The 15,963-nt window shown below is 42.4% G+C and overlaps 1 protein-coding gene across 14 annotated transcripts in view; it reads left to right on the top strand.

The window, feature by feature from the left end:
• The first annotated feature begins 3,234 nt into the window (after positions 1-3,234).
• PTPRK (protein tyrosine phosphatase receptor type K) overlaps positions 3,235-15,963 on the top strand; it is a 615,152-nt gene continuing 602,423 nt past the window's right edge. For 6 of the 14 annotated variants that reach the window (XM_048844592.2, XM_048844596.2, XM_048844586.2 and 3 more), the window contains exon 1: positions 3,237-3,628. In XM_048844592.2, the coding sequence (XP_048700549.2) occupies positions 3,526-3,628 (103 nt within the window). In that variant the 5' untranslated portion in view covers positions 3,237-3,525. Of the gene's footprint in view, positions 3,629-15,963 lie in introns of all 14 variants that reach the window. The other 8 variants (XM_048844595.2, XM_048844594.2, XM_048844593.2 and 5 more) reach the window with 4 other exon arrangements.

Genomic DNA, 15,963 nt, shown 5'->3' with positions numbered 1-15,963 from the left:
CAGTTAGAGAAATTTGAAAGTCAACTAAGTAGATATGAATCTGCAGCCTGTCACTAAACAAAGACCTCCTGCTGTACACACAGTCAATGACCAAACAAGTCAATGATAAACCAAGGTTCATACATATAATAAAATGCTTTTTTCATAATCAGGAAAAATATTCTCTTAGTCCTGAGATAACGAAACTCAGCATTTGTGAAAGGGGCTATTTAAAAAAAAGTTTTCTTTAGTTTGGCTGTGTCACAGTTTCTTGAGTTTCCGATTGATTTAATGGCACCCAACAGTGCAATGGAGGGGCTTTAATGAGAAATATGTAAAGGATGGGGAGATCCAGCAGAGTTCTGGAAGCATTTAAGCTTTTTCTAGTTTGCGGAGATTTATTTTGCACCTTAATTGGAGACTGTAATCATCTGGGATTAAAGATGGTGGGTTCCTCAGGGCTCCAGCTGTAATGCAGAATCCCCCTCCAAGAGATTTGGGGGAAATTCATCTGAGAGTTTCTCACTGCTGTTTTAGTTGACCTCAGGCTTACACTTGATATCTGGGCTCTAAACTCAGATGATTTTTTTAGAGAAGTGCAATCTGTAAATTTAAATGTATTGTACTTTTCTCTTAATTCAAAGCAAAGGGCAGCACACATTCACGGCCATAACAATGTAAAAGCAAGAATAATGAATCAATTCCCATCATACTACTAATGATCTCAAACCTGATATGTCAATATCAGTATTTTTAAGTGTGCTTATTACACATTAAAATTTTTTTCTCTCTGAGCCAACATGGATTTGAGCACCACAGACTCTCTGCACATACCCTGGGAAAGGAAAGGCCATATACTTCATAGTTGCTCTATTTACTGGTGACCTGTCCACTCAATTAAAAAGCAGAATTCATTCTGAAGGAAGAAGGTCCATTCATTGCTCCTTAACCTGAATAATGTTGGCTGTAATGAGAAGCCTTTGAGTGACTGGAAAGAGAGGAAATCAGAAGACTCCACCATTGGAAGATGTGAAAACTAGTTTGGATAAACCACTTGTAAATATACTGTAGCTGTAGGTATTCATTGGCACTGGAATGGATTACAGGCCCCAATCGGGCAAGTGGATCCACAGAGGAGGACCCCTGTGCTAGTGTGGCAATATGAGATCCGCCACTATGGGTTCAGGGGTCTGCCACAGGGATCAGCTGCAGGGGTCTAGATGACCTAATCAGTCTTTTCCCTGTACAATTTATATATATATATATATATATATTTTTTTTTCAGGGTTTTGTATATATACAAAAACTTGAATTGAAGATAATATTATGATTTAATTTAAATCAATACATTCAAAATTAGAGCTAACAAAGTGTCCTTCGTTCTCCTTGCTCATAGGAACTGCAGTATATGTACCTAAAATCAGTAGATGACCCATTGTTTCTGCAACACCTAAAATACCAGTGCAGTTAGATCAGGAGTTGATGTGTCACGCTCATATAACTCTAAATTTCCCTGGTTCTGTCAGTTTAAACAAAGACTCAGTGTTCTCTGAAGCGCAGCTATTTGTATTCCATAGAAATACATTTGGATTGGTTTTCAATCACTCCACCCAAATAAAACATTTACCTGGGCACAATAATCTGATTCCACTACACAATAAAAGTCTTAAAAGCCAACACATCCTTTTTAGAGAAAAGTCTTTGTGCTGGGTTTTCTGTGTATTTATTGAAAGCTAATACATTAGCCCTGATCCTGAGAAGACTTATCAAATGACCAGGGCCTAGATTTTAAATTACAGCTATACTCGTGTAGGTTAACTGTATTCCAATTCCCTTTCACAAATCCAGGGGTCAGGAAGAGCAGAAGAAATCTTGGCATTACCTCACACAGGACCTGTGAGAATATTTTATTTGATTTTTATTTACATGAGTTCATACTTGTGTGTGCTTTGTATTCAGATAATGAGAAAATAATCTGACATGTTGTGTTTCACCTGGTTTTGCTGTGAAACCATGAGTTTTGCAGGGTACAGAGGCAAACCTACCAACTGGCACAAGTTGGCTGGAAAGGGTTTTGAATCATAGCAAACCTTTTGGTGAACCTGGGCTGAATTTCAAGCCTGTAACAAAACCTGTCTGTTTTCAGTGGTTTCAGGTTTTGTTGCAATCATTTCGTAACATCCCTAATTATAACTTACTAGGCAAAGAGGAAAACACACTTCAGTAAGCAAGTTCACATTTAAAAATTGGGGGGAAATGTCATCTGGTGTAAATAAATGTGAACACTGATGCCTTTACCTATCATTTCAAGTATTTTTAAGGGGCCTAATCCTGTGTCCATTCAAGTTAAGGGCAAAACTCCCACAGCATTCAGTGGTGCAGGAGGATCAGGATTTTACTGCATAGCATACATTAGGTCTGGATCTTGTAAACAGCCAAATACCAGCCCTGGCACAGTCTTATTAAAGTCAGTGGGAACAACATGTGAGAGAAAGGATCAGGCCCCTATATAGTATATATGGAGATAATTGAGTAGATGGTTTATTCCAGTGCCAATGCAGTTAAATAAGACTTAATGGCATTATAAGCTACATGTGTTGCCAAAGAGAGTGAGAGAGAGAGAATGTGTGTGTATATACACCCCCACCCCAATGATAACTGTATATAATAGAGGGGTAGTCGTGTTAGTCTGGATCTGTAAAAGCGGCAAAGAGTCCTGTGGCACCTTATAGACTAACAGACGGATTGGAGCATAAGCTTATGCCACAGGACTCTTTGCCTGTATATAATAGACTAGCTCCAAAATGTGTCGAGTTTTGCATCTGGGGGTTCATTGAAATAATATCCCCCTCCCTCCGGTACAGTATTTATATTTTAAAATAAGAGGAACTCCAGCCAAAGCAAAGCACTGGGAGTGTGGAGCGAGTCTAACCCGTGGCTAGGATGATTCCGGGCTGCCAGTGCAGGGGCGAGTTTGTGATCCAGCCTCTTTCTCCTTTGTTCCCCTTTCTAGAGAAGAAAACGGACCGCGACAGCCCGAGACAGAATCGTTCCCCATCTCTCCCTCTCCTGCTGAAACTGCACCCGTTGCCCGGGAGAGGAGGCTGCTACACGAGGGAGGCCGGGCTCCGGTGGCTCCCGCAGCCGCTGGTGTGCCAGTGGCCGCCCGCCAGGCTGCACGTCCGCGTGTCTGCAGCAGGAGGCGCTGGCGGGCCCCGCTCTGGCGGCGCCTGTGCTCCGGGCCGGAGTCCCACATTCCCTGTGCCCGGCGCTGGGAGCCGGAGGGGTTGACGTGCGCGCGCGGCTCCTCCCTCCCCTCTCGCAGAGCGGCAGCAAAGTAACTCTGGAGTTACGGGGAGCAGCCGCTGCCGAGCGTGGAAGCGCCGGGCTGGTGCTGCCCTCGGGGTGGTTCGGGGGCGGGCCCGAGGGCCGCGGAGGAGGAGGCGGTGGCTGCAGCTGGGTGAGGGGTTCCCGGCGAGCCCTGCCCGCGGAGCGTGCCGCTCGGGGCCAGCCCGCCTCTCTTCCCCAAACTTCTCCAAACTCGCCATGGAGCCGGGAGCCGGAGCCGCCGCTTGGCTGCCGCTGCTCGTCCTGCTGGCCGGCCCGTCGCCGGCCCAGCTCGGAACAGCCCGAGCCCAGTTCGCGGCAGGTAAGTGGCCCCGCGGGCGGTGGGGTTCTCCGGGGAAAGAGCCCGCGCTGCCCGCTACAGCTCGGCGCCCACCAGGTGCGGAGGCGCCGGCCACGGGTGCACTGTTGCGCTGGGGGAGGAGGGGGTGTGGGGTCCCGCTCCGGCCCGGGCTGCTTCTCCCAGAGCTCGGAGCAGCAGGAGGGGAGCTGGAGCTCAGGTAAGGAGGCGCCCCGGGCGGGTAAGGAGGCGGCTTCCCCCGGGCAGAGCTGGCGGCAGCGGCACTCGCCGGGCCGCGGCGCCCTGGAGGGGGCATTGTCGCGGGGTTCTCCCGCCGGAGCTGCGGGGCTCGCAGGGATTGGGCGTTCGAGCCCGGCTCGGTGCGGGACCGCCAGCGCTCGCCTCCAGTAGCTTCCTTCCTCCTGGGCGCGGGGATGAGGGGGGGCCTGGCCCCCCACACTCCGTACCCCGAAAAGGCGGGGGTGGGGGTCTCTCCGTGTCCGAGGGGATCTCACCGGCCTGCGCCTCCTTGCTGCGGGGCTTGGAGAGCGAGCGAGCGACGTGGGCATGTAAATGCCTCGTCAACTCTCTCCCTCTCCTCTAGCCAGTTTCCCAGGTAGCGTTTGTGCCGGAGCTTGTTGCCGCTCCCATTGTTCGTGGAACTTTCTCCGCTCCGGCCCCGGCGCTGGGGGAATAGCTCCCTATGTTTTGGGCATTGGTGTAGTATGGTTTATTTCCGATCGGGCGCCTTCTCTACACACAGCACGGGATCTGGGACGTAAAAGCAAATCAAACCGAAGTTTTCTGCGGTGGGCTGGCCTCCCAATCGCCTCCAAGAAGTGTTTTATTAGGAAAGGGTGGAAAAACCCAGCTGCAACTCTCAACTCTGGAACGCGAAGCGGTGGCGGCGGGTATTTGGCTGGGTGGTAATAATCCCAGTTTTAACATAGCCTTAACCCCCCCCCCCCGGCCAATCTCCCCCTCCCCTCCCAAGTGAGGGAGGGGGCTGCCAAAACACATTGGGCCGTCGCAGTCTGATTTTTTTAAGCAAACAAGCTGCTCCCCAAGTCAGGCTGATTTCTTCTTTCCCCTTGCACTTCGGTTGCCTATACGCGTTGGGACAACTTTCCGAAGCGCTGTTGGTTTCTGCTGTCCGCTCCTCTGTGCGGTGGCAACCCTTATAGTTTACCTGGTAAATAACAGGAGGGGTCTGGGTCCGCGCTCTGCTATCAGACTAGGAACTTTCCTGGCCAAGCTCCCACCTCCGCATGCAACCACTTGAATGGTGACTTCCGCTCGGGGTTCGTTTGCTTTTGCAGAAGAGGTAGTCAAAACGATGAGACCGTGGAAGAGTTCACGTTTCAGAGGAGTGTATAGATTTTTGCTGTTCTTAGGATAACTGAAGCAAGTTTACAGCACCACCACCACCACAATGAAAACATGTGGGGATTGCCCAGTTTAAAAAACAAAACAACACCAGAAGGGGGGTGCAGGTGGGGAAACCCAACCAGGGAGTTGTAACCGTTTCAGATGGCTCAAAAGTGAGAGGGGGCAAATATTCAGGTGGCACACAGGCACTCTATGAGGTGCAGTCAAGCAAAGATGATGAAATACAGCATACAGAATAAAAGAGGTTCTGACCATGGTAGACAAGGAGTGATATAAGTGGAATGCAATTGCTGTGTTTAGAGTGTGGTCAGTTAGTAGTATAACAGTAAATGTGCTGCATGCCTTTCTGCTGTAGGATGGAAATCACATTTTGGGCTGGTTTCTTCATATGAAGCATTACATATGAGAATAGTACAGAAGAGTCTTGTGCCCCCCCCGCCCCCCCCGTCGGGCGCATGAGTTTGAAAAGATGTTTGGGCCCTATCTTATTGGGACCTTAGTTTGTTGATTGAAAATTTGAACTAGAACGTGGCTGTGATTGAAGGTATATGTATGTATTCATGAGAATTTGAAATACTGTTGTCATTGCAGCTGAAGTGTAAAATTTTAATTGTAAGAGAAGAGTGTTGTTCTGTTCTCCTGAATACATTTCTTCTTCTTCGTTAGAAGATTTGAACCTTGAAATTTCCTTTTAATCAAGAAAGATAAGGTGATGATGGAAGTTGTGCTGATCTGCGCGGCTTACGTGTCCTATGTGACTGACTTGGAGGTGTATAATAATTTAATATATTGTTATATTGTTAGCAAAGGTAAACATTATGTATTGTGTGGTAAAGGTCTTCACTGGGGAAAAGAAAAGAGGAATACAAGATATGCAGCACTTGCTTTCCGTACAGTTGATATTACAGGGATGGCTAAAGTATTACGCTAAGGCAGAAAATACCTTTATGTATGCATCATACTATAGAAATTAGACTGATGATTTGGCTATGGCAATATGAAATAACACTGACTTGACAGTGTCATATCAATGTACCATATATTATATATATATATAGAGAGAGAGAGAGAGAGAGATTTCTGCTTCAAGACCCTTGCTTTCACAAGCTTGTATATTTACATAGACGTGTGGTCACTTGTGTGTCCTAGGCTCCCATGATATTTCATGTCTTAGAACATGTCATGAAACCCTTTTGGTATTTAACGGAGACCAAAAAAAGTTATGTCAGTACCTTAAAATTTACAGTGAGTAGAAGAATGTAGGATTCTGACAGTAGGTACAGCCTGAGTTGAAGAACCGCATCTGTAGGAAGACATGGGATTAATTTATTTCAGTAGTTTTTTCAGTAGCTAATGCATTCACTTTTTAATGGTAAGCATAGGATGTGCTGATGTATTGTACTGATTAGAACTCCATCAATTAGAAGCCTGTTCAGTCAGACTCTTTTAAAGGTTAGAAGAAAAATAGCATGTTCTGACAACATCAGCTACAGAATATGGAAGTTTAAGATTCTGTGTTTATGCATCATAATCGAGACACTTGTGGCTGAAAAGTCATGTTAAATTACCTTGTCCATCCACCTGTCAGTGCAGAGTTGTTCCCTACTATGTGTTTCCTGATGTTTAGTCTAGTTATGAATGTCCCAGATTTAGTAAAGAAAGCTATATACACTTATTCTTTCACTATCACAAGCCAATCCCTGCAGCCCTTAATTATTTCTGTTCTCTGAATTCTCTTCAGAATCCTGACATCTTTCCTGTATCAAAGGGTTTAAAAGTATATGCAATACACAAGGTGAGGGTGTGCCCCTGCCATACGGAGAGGGACCTTCTCTCTAGCCCACGATGAGATGCCTCTGTGCATACAGCCAAAGACGCATCCTCTTAGCTGCTGACTAGCACCCCAAAGTTTTTTAGTAGCATTACTTCTTTCTGAGTACATTCCTTTGACTGATTCCTTCTCCCCTCCTCATGTATTAGCCTGCCGTTTTCCAAGTTAAAAGCTCATTTTAATTCCACTCCAGCTTCCTTTGTATTTGTATTCATCTTCTCCAACTCATAAGAATTTAAAACAATGTTACTATTCATCCTTTCTTCCTGGTTATTAATACAGATGTTGAGTCAATTTGGGTCTGCTACCAATATTTGCAGTACCCCCACTGACATCTGTACAACATATCAGTCAAAATGATATTTTCTTTTGTTTTGAGTCCTTCACACAGTTTTCAATCTATGAACAGTGGCCAGATCCAAGACAGTTTAAGTTAATATTCAGGTTGGATTGTGTGATGTGCTATGTTACAGGCTTGGCCAAACTGTGGCCCACAGTCTTGTTAAATGCATCCCTCCTCCAAATGGGTTTTGTGATGCCTGCACTCCCTCCCTATGTATTCTATGAAAGCACAGGGAAAGGAGGTGAGGCAGAGCAAGTTAAGAGAAATGCAGGAAAAAATGAGAACAGCAAAGAAAAAAGAGCAAGATGAATTTTGAAAGGAAATAGCTACAGATGGAAATTTTCTCTGGCATATAATCCCCAGCCCCATCATACATAGATGACACGTGGTAGGTGTTTAATTTTTTTCTTTGCAATGGTGCAGGCAGAAGCGTTTTTAACATTTTCTGCCCCTTAGTATACTGTTGCTTTATGCTGCTTTTCATCCTTCTTGTTTTTTAAGATGTAATGGAACATGGGCATTCAACTTGGTATATGCCTGTCACACTCTGGGCTAAAATATTCTGACATTGCCTGAAGTTCACAGAAGTCTAGCTATTTCAGATACAGCACATGCTTCAGTCTATGATTTTTGCAGTTGAATAAGGAACTGATCAATTTTACAATTTGTTCATTATAAATAGATGCTTCTTAATGGTATTAAATAATAGCAGTTAGACTTCTTAAATTTTGAAAAAACAAAATAAAATTTTTTACTGGCTTTCATCCAGCTTTAATAGCAATATTATTATATTACCTGAGATGACATCCGTTACAACAGTTTATAATTTTATTTTATATTAAATACAACACACTAGACTAAAACTCTTAAAGATGGATCAGCCTCATATGCCTAAAGCTCTGAAATTTAAAATTTTATCTCACAGAACATGTTTTTAAATAGGGATAATTAAAACAACTTAAACATAAGGTCCTTGTATTTTAAAAGGTCAAGGCTTTGTAAAATATATTACAAATTTAAGGAATGAACCTGAAAACTTTACATGGCAGTAGTCTCTACAAATTGGGGCTCTCTGGATGAGCAAAGGCTAAATGTATAAGGATTGCAAGATTAGGCCCTTGATTAATATGTTCATTTAAAGTTTAATAGAATTTCTTTCTCAAAGAAAGAACTTTACTATCTTTGAAATCTGATATAGTAGAGCAATACAAGTGTTATTTCTTTTATAAGGAATTTATAATAATCTAAGAGCTAACCTTGATATAGGGAAACATACCAAAATCTTTAGCCAGGCTTACTAAAATGAAATTATTAATATTTCATGTTTATCTCATTGTATAAAAGGTTTAGGCAGTTACTAAAATATTAAAAATAATATTAGATTAGGAATTAAAAAGGTTTTTGAAACTGAGTGACCCCTCTAGTATTAAAGCAGCTAAAGTCTGGTTGGTATTTTCTTACTGATTATGTTCAAAGTTGTGTGTAGCATACAGTCAAATTTTATACATACACAGTCTGTGTGTGCATATAACATTTTAAAGAAGATTAAGATTTAAAAAAATATTTAAAAAACTGATAAACTGCTTTGGTGATAGTTAAAGCCATGTTGTCACAGAATATATTAGCATTCTCCTTTGTATGTTGGTATCTCTTGTACAGCGTGGGCAAACTTTTTGGCCCAAGGGCCACATCGGTGTTGGAAAACTATATGGAGGGCTGGGCAGGGAAGGCTGTGCCTCCCCAAACAGCCTGGCCACCCCTCCACCCCCACTTCCCGCCCCCTGACTGCCCCCTCAGAACCCTAGACCCATCCAACCCCCCCATTCCTTGTCCCCTGACTGCCCCCTCCTGGGACCCCACCCCTTACCTAACCCCCCTGTCTCCTGACTGCTCCGCCCCCTGACAGCACTCCCCAGGATTCCCATGCCTATCCAATGCCCCCTATCCCCTGACTGCCCCTCCAAAACCTCTGCCCCATCGAACTGCCCTCTGCTCCCCGTCCCCTGACTGCCCCCCGAGATCCCCTGCCCCTTATCCAACCTCCCCCCCCCCCCTTACCATGCTGCTCAGAGCAGCAGGAGCTCGCAGCCCGGCCAGAGCCAGTCACGCTGCCTGGCAGGAGCGGTGGGCCAGAGCGTGGGTGGCGCGGTGCGCTGAGGTTGCGGGGAAGGGGGAACAGCGGGGGAGAGGCTGGGGGCTCGCCTCCCCGGCTGGGAGCTCAGGGGCTGGGCAGTACGGTCCTGCGGGCGGTAGTTTGCCCACCTCTGCTCTTGTATGTGGGCTTGTTAATCCAAGGCCCCAATCTTGCATAATTATTTGCAGTAGTGGGGCCAGAATTAATGGACAAACTATTACAATTGTGAGATGTGGATTAAGTTCCAGAGTGCAGTTTGTGTAAACCAGACATTAGTGATACTTAACAGTTAGTTTCCATCTAGTAAAACTTTAGATACCATCTGAAATAATGGTGTTGCTTTACTATTTGTGGTGCATGCTTTTTTCATTAACATAGGTCGTGTGAACTGGTGGATGGGCAGAAAATGAGGCATATAACATTAAAGAATAATTCTGGTTGTAAATCTTGTCACAGAAACTGTATTTCATTGATCAAGTGTATAGCTCAAAACACATTCTTGCTGCTCCTATGTTGTACACCTTGTTTGGTGGTGAGCAGGAAGGTAGAATTATTTTCTCTGTTACTGTACATTCAGACTATAGTGTATATGACTTTGAAGAACTATTAAAATGCTGTTGAAATAATAACATAGAATAAGCAATTTTATACAAATGCCTGAGAATAAAAAACATGTTACAATTAGGGTTGCTAATTTTGGTTGGATATATTCCTGGAGGTTTCATCACATGACACAATTTTTAATTCCTGGAGATTCCAGGACAAACCTGGAGGGTTGGCAACACTAGCTGCAATGTTTCCTAAAATAATAGGCTCTTTATGCTTGCACAGCAGCAATATTGTGTTAGAGACCAAAGTTTATAGTTCTAGTTAAACAATACCACGCCCCCTTCCCCCCTGCCAGGTTGCTTGTTGAATATTTATTTAATCATTTCTTTATGTGGGTGCTGAGCAATTCAGTAGACTCTTAAAGTAAGTAATTTTTTTTGAATTGTGGAGGGTAAGGTCACAGTTGACTATTGTGAGAATTGTTGACACACTTAAGGAGTTCCATTTACTTTGTTTAGCACTTGGCAGGTAGTTGTGCAATTCAGTTGCTTTTGTTTGTTCAGGATGGGGGTGGGTTGGGAAAATCAATGTAAAATTTTAGGGCACTGACACCATGGATCGGTTTGTATCTGAAGGAACAGTGCTGTTTTTTTGTTTTGCCTTTTGTTCTTGAAATTAATTTCCACAAAAATTCTAGGTGTGTTTTTCTTAACGAATCTCTAAGTGTGTTTAAATGGTCCATTTGCTCTTCTGTCTGTTTCCATGGTCAAATCCCTGTCTGTGAGTCAAGATTTTGTCTTACTTTCAAGAATTCACCAGCAGTTCTAAAATATTGAATAGATTCAAAGATACTGGCTGACACAGACCAATGAAAACAAGAAAATTCAGTAAAAAGCTGCCCATCTCCCGCCTGGCAGCAGTATGCAGAGTCGAGAATACATTGAGGTTGTGGACACTACTGCTCAGCTCTCTTTGTATTTAATTGCAACCTCATATGACCCCCAGTTGTGTAATTCTGCCTTTGGCTGATTTGCAGGATTGGGACCATTATACTACATATTAAGGGTGAAATCCCTATATTTTAAGAGTGAGATTCTTCATTTCTGTAACTGCTGTCCCAAATGTAAAAGTTATTTTAGTGAGAGTCTTGGTTTATTGGCTGTCATGTTTTTAAAACAAAACAAATACTTTCCAGAATCAGTGAGAGGTTTTATCCAGCGAAACAAAGAAAAAAACCCTCAATTTTTATAGACTCAGAAAGTATGTATCAAAACTTTTAAATTTTGTATTGTTTTCTGGGAACACTTAAAACACTTAAAAACTTAAAACACTTAAAAACTGTTTTAAATCTCATCTGAGAGAGACAGAATATATTGATTTACAGCTGTTCTACACGCCTTGAGAGCGGATTTTTTTTTATGAGTTTGGTTGACATAATACCATGACAGTGCATATTGGCATAGCCATAACACTGTTTTGTCAGTGAAGTAATTGAGTGACATATTTATGGCACGATTATACTATCGAGCTTGGATCTAAGCTTGCTATCATATCATGTAAAGACTACATTCTTGGTAGTAAGTGGCTGCAGGATTGAGCCCTTAAAGATGTGAATTTGTAAGCCTGTGGTTTAATACTGCTTCATTTCCCAGAAAATCATACGATTGTCTAGATTAATTGAAAAACGCAATATTTTCACACTCTCCCAACTGTCTCACTTTGGGTACTTATGAATTAGGCCTTTGTTTTAAAGCCAGATTTTCTCTTCTGTAATTTAATGGTTGCATATTCATGTTATTTTTACTGTACATTAAAGACGATATTTACACTGACTGGTTGAGTTGTATGCTTTGTGTATGTATGTGTGAAATATAGATATCACTCTCCCTTACTGTAATAACAAAGCAAAACCATACTGCTGGCTTTGAAGATAACTAGCTGGCAGAGAAAAATGCCCTGACAAAACAAATTTGATGCTAATTAAAATAACTTCTAACAGCTTCTGATAAATTATGTCCTTTGTGGAGTGGAAACACTTAATTTTATAAATGTTTTAGCTTTTAATTATGATTATTGCTAAGTAGCATTTCCATGTATTATTTTTTCTATAGTTTTTAGTAGCTTGGCTTAAAATACCTATTGACTTTAAGTGATTACATCATCCTAGGTTATACAGAAGCTGGGAGTGTGCTAGCATGCTAAAAATGGCAGTGTGGCCACAGCGACTCAGGCTAGTCAGCTAAGCACAAACCTGAACAACCCTGTGGATAAATACTCATGTGGCTAGCCCATGCTGCTGTCTATGCCACTGTAGTCACATTGCTATTTTTAGCATACTGACTGGAGCAGAGCTAGCATCTGTCTACCTGCACTAGGGAGCAAGCTCCCAGCTACTGTGTACACATACCTTACAGTTGATAAGCACAAATGCCTTAATACTTGAATGTTTCACTCCGTGGTTCCTGATGTCCCATGAAGAGTGGCAAGTGAAAATTACAAAAACTGGGTCATTTTCATTCTGTATCTATTGGTGGTAACAGAACAATTCTTCCACTTTTAACAGCTTGTCATTTGGTATCTTTCAGGCTTTGCATGGTGATTGGGGGATTAAAATCAGAATGGGGGACTAGATGTATCTTTGCAATTCTTGAGGCTTCCTCCTGATACTGTCTCTGTGACTAAATATGGGAGAGCACAGTTGAATTTCTTTCTCACCCTCTTATATAATGCAGGGGTAAGTCTTTGTGATTTTTAGCAGTGAGACAGCAGTCAATACTTAGTAGAAGGGCAAGTCGTCAAAACCTAGTAATGTAAAGTAGAGAAGGCAATTTTATATTTTGTACAATTGCTAAACTTCAATTTCCCTTGAAAGCACAAATTCTGTATTTTCTCTATTTTCCTTCCTGTGGAGGAGGGCTTCTTCAGAGTGGCATGTTGAGAGATGAATATTGCCTTGTTGTAAGTGACCTGCAAATAAATATATATATAATAGACTTCTGCCTCTTTAGTGCTTTATAAATGAAAAGGGCCTGAAAGATGTGGGTCTATTTGTTCCTCTCTGCTTGTGTTTTTTTTTTTTTTTTTAACCTTTAGAAACACAAGGAACGTCAACTTTGATCTTCCCAGGTTTTGCTGGAGGACTTCTGAAGGGCCTTGGAAGATAAATATTGTTAATTCTTGCCCCTTAAGTGAAGGGAGAAGGTGTTGAGTCATAGATGTCCTTTCTCTGAACGGTTAGTCACTGAAGTTAAGCAGGTATTAAATGGCAAAGAAATAAAAATAATTAATCCACAGTTAAAGTTGCTTGGTGATAGTTCATGCCCTTCCAGAACATGAAGTACAGCAAAACTCAAATTTATGAAAACCAGGAAATACAGAATTCAGGAACATGTCCTTGTAATGTTACCTCTGCTTTCCCAGAGCAGGCAATAAGCACTGGGAATTATCTACATGTACGGCAGCTGCATTCAGGGTGTGAACTGGTGCTTACTGAATGGTGGAGGCAGTGGGTGGAACAGGTAGCTAGAGATTTGTTTGTTCACTGAAGAGATGGGGATTAGCTTGATGAGCCAGAGCTGTGATTATGATGTGAAGAGATCAGGGTTTGTAGTGCCCAGTACATGTCTGAGTAAAGGAAAGGGAGCATGAGTATCTTGACACGCTATTGCAAAATTGTACAGGTTGTCTCTGTACCAAGGTATGGGGGAGGTGTTTTTTTTTACCACCATAATTAGATCAGTAATGACTTGGGATATGAGAGAAGTCTCTGGGTTTCGTAATGGGTAAGAGAAAGTATAGGTTTAGGTGGTATTCTGTGAGTTAGTGTGAAGAGTTATTAAATTTCCAAAACGTGATGTTTTGTCATGAAAGTAGACTAGGGGCAGGTCTATAGTTAAAATGCTGCAGCAAAGATTCTATCTACACCAATGGGAGGGCTTCTCCCATCAGCACAGCTGCTTCACATCCCCAAGAGGCAGTAGCTATGTCGACAGAGAATTCTCTCATCAACCTTGTGCTGTCTACACTGGAGATTAGGTCAGTTTAACTACATTGCTCAGGGGTATGAATTTTTAACACCCCTGAGCAACAAAGTTATACATACCTAATTTCCTAGTGTACACCTGGCCTAAGTGGTTGAGTATAGGGTAGGTTCAGGTTGCATCTTTTCTTTACAGTGCAAATGCAGAGTGAAAGTATGGGTGTTTTGGAGCTCTCAGAGATGGCAGAGTTAAGGTTGTGTGGGCGTGTACTTTAACCTTGTGTTTCCTGGTTTTCACAAGTTTGAATGGCGTAGTTCTGGAAGGGCATGAACTATTGCTGGGCAACCTTAACTCTAGACTGTAGGTCTATTGTGAGCAAGGGCATGAAAAAAATGAGAAAAGCATGAATTTACAGGAGCCTTGTCAATATGTAAAAGATGTAGAGAGTGGAAAAGAAATAGGATAGTAAACTTGTGATAACTTGCAGCTGTGGTTTAGCATGTAATTCAGCACGTGAACAGCTCATGATCTAGATGGGGATTGGCTACAAAAACTGGTAGACCAACTGTAAAGTGTGTGATACGATGTATTAAGTGTAAGCATGTGTATAAGCTGATTCATGATTATGTACATTGAATGTGTGGCACATCTATACCCACCCCCACACTTGAGTCTGATTAATTCATTGGAGCTTTCCTATATGCCAAGTTAAAAAACCTGAGTGACCAAATCTGGAGTTGAACTGAGTTCTTGGGAAGCTGATGGGAAAGAGGTCTCAGAGGAAATCCCAAAGTAGGGGAATGAAGTTTTTTGCCATTTTAATTTTATAGTTCTTTGAGCAGACAGAAAAATTGGTGTTGGTACGAGGTGGTGGTCACTGAGGTAGTAGTAATCATCATGTACGTGTGCAGTTCAGACACTCCTGTGGTAAAGTAATACCTACCTCTTACATAGCCTTTTTCATCCGTAGATTTCAAGAAGAGAAACATCATTACCCATCTGTACAAAGAGAATAAGGCATAGAGAGGTGAAGTGACTTGTCCAAAGTCATTCAGAGGGCTAGTGGCAAAGTCATTCAGTGGGAATAGAGCTAGGTTTTCTGAGTTCCATTCACTGTTCTCTCTAGTGAGTCCCACAGTTGTTATGTGATTCTCTGGTTTCTTTTAGGCTAGATGGGACCTGAATTTCTGATGTAAAAAAACAAGTCCAAGGGGAAAAAAATCCCTTTGAAAGGAAATCCTCCAGAATAAACCTGAACAAACCTTTTAGCCTTTCCTTATATAGTTTAAAGAAGCAAAAAGGCACAAGCTTAACTTTTTTTTTGCCCCCTGCTACAGATTACGTTATATTGGTAAAAAGAAAAGGAGTACTTGTGGCACCTTAGAGACTAACCAATTTATTTGAGCATGAGCTTTCGTGAGCTACAGCTCACTTCATCGGATGCATACCGTGGAAACTGCAGCAGACTTTATATATACACAGAGAATATGAAACAATACCTCCTCCCACCCCACTGTCCTGCTGGTAATAGCTTATCAGATAAGCTATTACCAGCAGGACAGTGGGGTGGGAGGAGGTATTGTTTCATATTCTCTGTGTATATATAAAGTCTGCTGCAGTTTCCACGGTATGCATCCGATGAAGTGAGCTGTAGCTCACGAAAGCTCATGCTCAAATAAATTGGTTAGTCTCTAAGGTGCCACAAGTACTCCTTTTCTTTTTGCGAATACAGACTAAGACGGCTGTTACTCTGAAACCTGTTATATTGGTAGTCCATCCTAAATTGTACCAGGAACGGAATTGGTGGTTATGCACAAAACTACAAACTAGGGCCTCAATTCTTATGTACATGAGTAGTTGGGTGTGGGGTGGTGGTTGAGCTCAGTAGGACTACTCGTATTAAGTTATTCACTGGCAGGATCAGGACATAGCTGTTTTGCCATTCAAACATCTTTCAGTTTTTTTTTAGTCTAAAAGATAACTCTGTTTTCAAAGCAAGGAACAACTGCTTTAGTTGTGGATGAAAACAAAGCTCTTTTAATGGCGTAACCATTGGATTGCTGAATGGGTTGAAACAAAGCTCAGTCTGAAAGGGAACATAATTTCCTTTGTTAAAATGATATCATAGAATAT

This window comes from Caretta caretta, chromosome 3 (genome assembly GCF_965140235.1).
Source record: "Caretta caretta isolate rCarCar2 chromosome 3, rCarCar1.hap1, whole genome shotgun sequence".
NCBI classification, from domain to species: Eukaryota; Metazoa; Chordata; order Testudines; family Cheloniidae; genus Caretta; species Caretta caretta.
This window is presented reverse-complemented; position numbering and strand designations above follow the sequence as displayed.